The 3,718-nt window shown below is 37.8% G+C and overlaps 1 protein-coding gene across 1 annotated transcript; it reads left to right on the top strand.

Annotated features, from left to right (window-relative positions):
- Positions 1–1,712: 1,712 nt before the first annotated feature.
- On the top strand, positions 1,713–3,176 carry LOC143614814 (type III polyketide synthase A-like). Its single transcript, XM_077088136.1, has 2 exons — positions 1,713–1,924; positions 2,180–3,176. The coding sequence occupies exons 1-2, from the start codon at positions 1,720–1,722 to the stop codon at positions 3,154–3,156; spliced, it is 1,182 nt and encodes a 393-aa protein (XP_076944251.1). The 5' UTR covers positions 1,713–1,719; the 3' UTR covers positions 3,157–3,176.
- The last annotated feature ends 542 nt before the right edge of the window (positions 3,177–3,718 follow it).

Here is a 3,718-nt window from a genome sequence, read left to right on the forward strand (position 1 = left end):
GACCTAGCTTAATATAAAACAATTTATTTCATTGTATCTCTGTATTGCTTGATAATTAATTGAATTGAATTAAACAACTATTGTAACACGTAGTATCATGTGCTATGAGCAATCACCGTCTCGCCTTGACATATTCCGCCGTTGGTTGGGGTGTGACAACCTCCATCGCCAAACTTACCACCACTTTAAATCAATCACAACCACCGCCTGTAGTTCCCAACAACTGCAACCATAACGCCACCGCCAATATCCGTTTCAATGGTCAAAACCTTTTCTCATGCCATCCAATGGACCTAAGATACCCCTAAACACCCCTTTCAGAAGATGTGAACTATGTTTCCATAAAAAATAAAAACACATAATCAACTCCTCCTTTTTCTTCAACTGCGACCTACCATAGCCAAACTACTTACCTTCCAAAAGGTAGTATCTCCAAACCAATAGCATATGTTGGCCCACTACCGTTTACCTCCATTGGAGTTCATAACTATATTGCCAATAGAAGCACTTGTTTTGTTTTTTAAAATTATCACTCACTCAAACCCAAAACTTTCAAAAGGTAGGATTCTATGGAATTTACACATCTAGTGTTTATGACAATCCAAGATATGGTTTTTGATGGGGTTCAGTCTCAAGCAACCATGCTAGAAAGACCACTACTAACGGTATCCAATAAATCGGTATCCGGGAAACGCGAGTGGCATCCACCATGACGCTAAATTGAGACCGTCCTGCATGTGGTAGTTCAACTCCAATGGCGATCACCGTAGAAAACACGTTCTGTTCTTGAGGACATGAACGTTTTGATGGGACGGGGAATTGATACGATCCAATATATTAATTAAGTTTAATATATTAATTAAGTTTATCAATTATTTAGTTTTCTTATTATAGCCTAATTATGTTTTCTTATTGTTTATCTTTTTCTATTTTATGACTTTCTTTTCCTATAAATTGTAATCTTAGTTTGAGAAAAAGAATACGAATAATAATAAGAAAATTGTTTCAACTTTGGTTTCTCTTATTCTCTCTTGTTCTTGGAGCCTAACCCACTCTATGGGGTTTATCGGGAGATTGACCATCTCAAATCGGTCTCTATCAGCGGATATGTTCTTAAACATCTCGGATCATTGCACCCGAAAAATCTTCTTGGGAAGTTCGGTGTTCTTAACCTACACATTCCAAATTGAGTATATGATTTTAAATTATATTCTTGATTTCCTTTTCTTGTATATATTTAGGCCCTAATATCATGGTTTCTTTTCTGATCCTATTTTGTATCTCTATTTAAGGGATCGGCTGATCATTAATGAAAAATCTTATTTGGTATCGAAAACATTAGTTACTAGGGGAAAATGACTACAGAATCTTTTAGACACATATAAGAAAAGGCTTGGAAAGTAATTGGTAAATGGCAAGAAAATATGCTCATTTTCATGATCTTTCCTATTTATTATATACAACTGGTAAGTTAAATTCAGGTCTCACACTGAAAAGAGATCTTTGAATATAACAAATGGTTAATGATTTACTTATCCCACCTCCAACATACCAATAAACCAAACGAAATCCAAGAAGTATTTATTGAATGATTTAAAACTCATTCATGCTATTTCTTCTCCAAACCAAACATTCTCCAAGAACCATCTAATTCATTCCTTATATATACACCCAAACCCATGAACCTCTCTTCACCAGTCTTTCAACTCCAAACTAACAATGTCAAAGATGAATGGCAACAGTGTGTCTGGACACTGCGAGTTGGCTATAGCTACGCGCCTTCCTACTCCAGGAAAAGCCACCGTGCTAGCAATTGGCAAGGCCTTCCCGAGCCAAGTCGTTCCGCAGGATTGCTTGGTTGAAGGCTATTTCCGTGACACCAACTGCATGGATTTTTCCATGAAAGAGAAACTGGAACGTTTGTGTAAGCAAGTTTATATTATTGTTACATGCATTTACTTTGAGTAAAGTGCCAAAATCGTCCATGAAGTTTGTTCATTTTTGTGACTTTCATCCAAATGTTATTTATTTATTTATTTTTTTGCAATTGGACCCTTCAGGTTTTTCAGCTGTTGTCAATTGTCCCGTTAGCAATTAGTTGCCGGTGTTACTCATTAGTTTAGTAGTCATGTGCTAAGCTTGAAATATTAAGAATTCTTTTTTACCTTTCTTTTGCTAGGTAAAACAACTACAGTGAAGACTAGATACACAGTGATGTCTAAGGAAATCCTTGACCAATATCCGGAACTAGCAACAGAAGGTTCAGCAACTATTTCGCAAAGGCTCAGTATCGCAAACCAAGCTGTAACCGAGATGGCAAAAGAAGCCAGTTTAGCATGTTTCAAACAATGGGGAAGGCCTGCTGAAGACATCACTCATGTTGTCTATGTTTCATCAAGTGAAATTCGGCTTCCAGGAGGTGATCTATATCTTGCTAGTGAGCTTGGGCTAAGAAACGACGTTAATCGTGTCATGCTCTACTTCTTGGGATGTTATGGTGGTGTTACAGGCCTTCGAGTTGCGAAAGATATCGCAGAAAACAACCCTGGAAGCCGAGTATTGTTGACCACTTCCGAGACCACCATTTTAGGATTTCGACCACCAAACAAGTCCCGTCCATATGACTTAGTTGGGGCTGCCCTTTTCGGAGATGGGGCTGCCGCCACAATTATTGGGGCAGACCCAATATCCGAAATTGAGTCCCCGTTTATAGAACTGAGCTATGCAACGCAACAATTCCTCCCGGGGACTCATAATGTGATTGATGGCCGGCTTACTGAAGAGGGAATAAATTTTAAACTTGGGCGCGACTTGCCTCAAAAGATTGACGATAACATTGAAGGGTTTTGCAAGAAATTGATGGAGAAAGCTGGTAACTTGGAGGACTTCAACAATATGTTTTGGGCGGTGCACCCGGGTGGTCCAGCGATATTGAATCGATTGGAGACTACATTGAAGTTGAGAGGGGAGAAGTTGGATTGTAGTAGGAAGGCTTTAATGGATTTTGGGAATGTGAGTAGTAACACCATATTTTATGTGATGGAGTATATGAGGGATGAGTTGAGGAATAAAGAGAATGGAGAAGAGTGGGGGCTGGCTTTGGCTTTTGGCCCTGGGATCACTTTTGAAGGCATTCTTCTCCGTAGCCTCAGTTAAGATGATCTGGAGTGAAAAAACCTCTTTTAGTATTCAAGTATTATCTATACAAAATGTTATTTGATGGAATGTTGATGATTTGGTAGGATTCAAATATTTGATTCCAAATTTCCCAACTGTTCTTCCTATGTATTACAAGAAAATATATGCTTCATTGAAGTCTAATTTTCAAAATCTTTGTTTGAGTATGTTAGATAATAAATTATATATATATATATATATATATATATATATATATATATATATTAATTTGGAAGTTGGGGCATACTCACATTTCATTACTGTTCTACTGCTAGCTATTTTTAAGCCTATGTTACAATCACGCAAAGCGTCTATGACAAGCCATCTATATCTGCACGATGTATACACGTTTTGTCATACGTGTACTCATTTTACCTCCACGCATCCTTTTTCCTGAGTGCTTCTTCTTCTTCTTCCATTCATATCAATCAATCTCTCCATCTCCAAGCGCCCAAGCGGCGATCGAGAGTGAGTCTGAAGGTTCAATCTCTCGATTGTTGCTATTTTTTTGCCATCTATAAGCGGATATTGAGTCATAAAA

This window comes from Bidens hawaiensis, unplaced genomic scaffold (assembly GCF_021521415.1).
Source record: "Bidens hawaiensis isolate Kalapana, Puna unplaced genomic scaffold, B.hawaiensis_p1.1 tig00041141_1, whole genome shotgun sequence".
Classification (NCBI taxonomy): Eukaryota; Viridiplantae; Streptophyta; class Magnoliopsida; order Asterales; family Asteraceae; genus Bidens; species Bidens hawaiensis.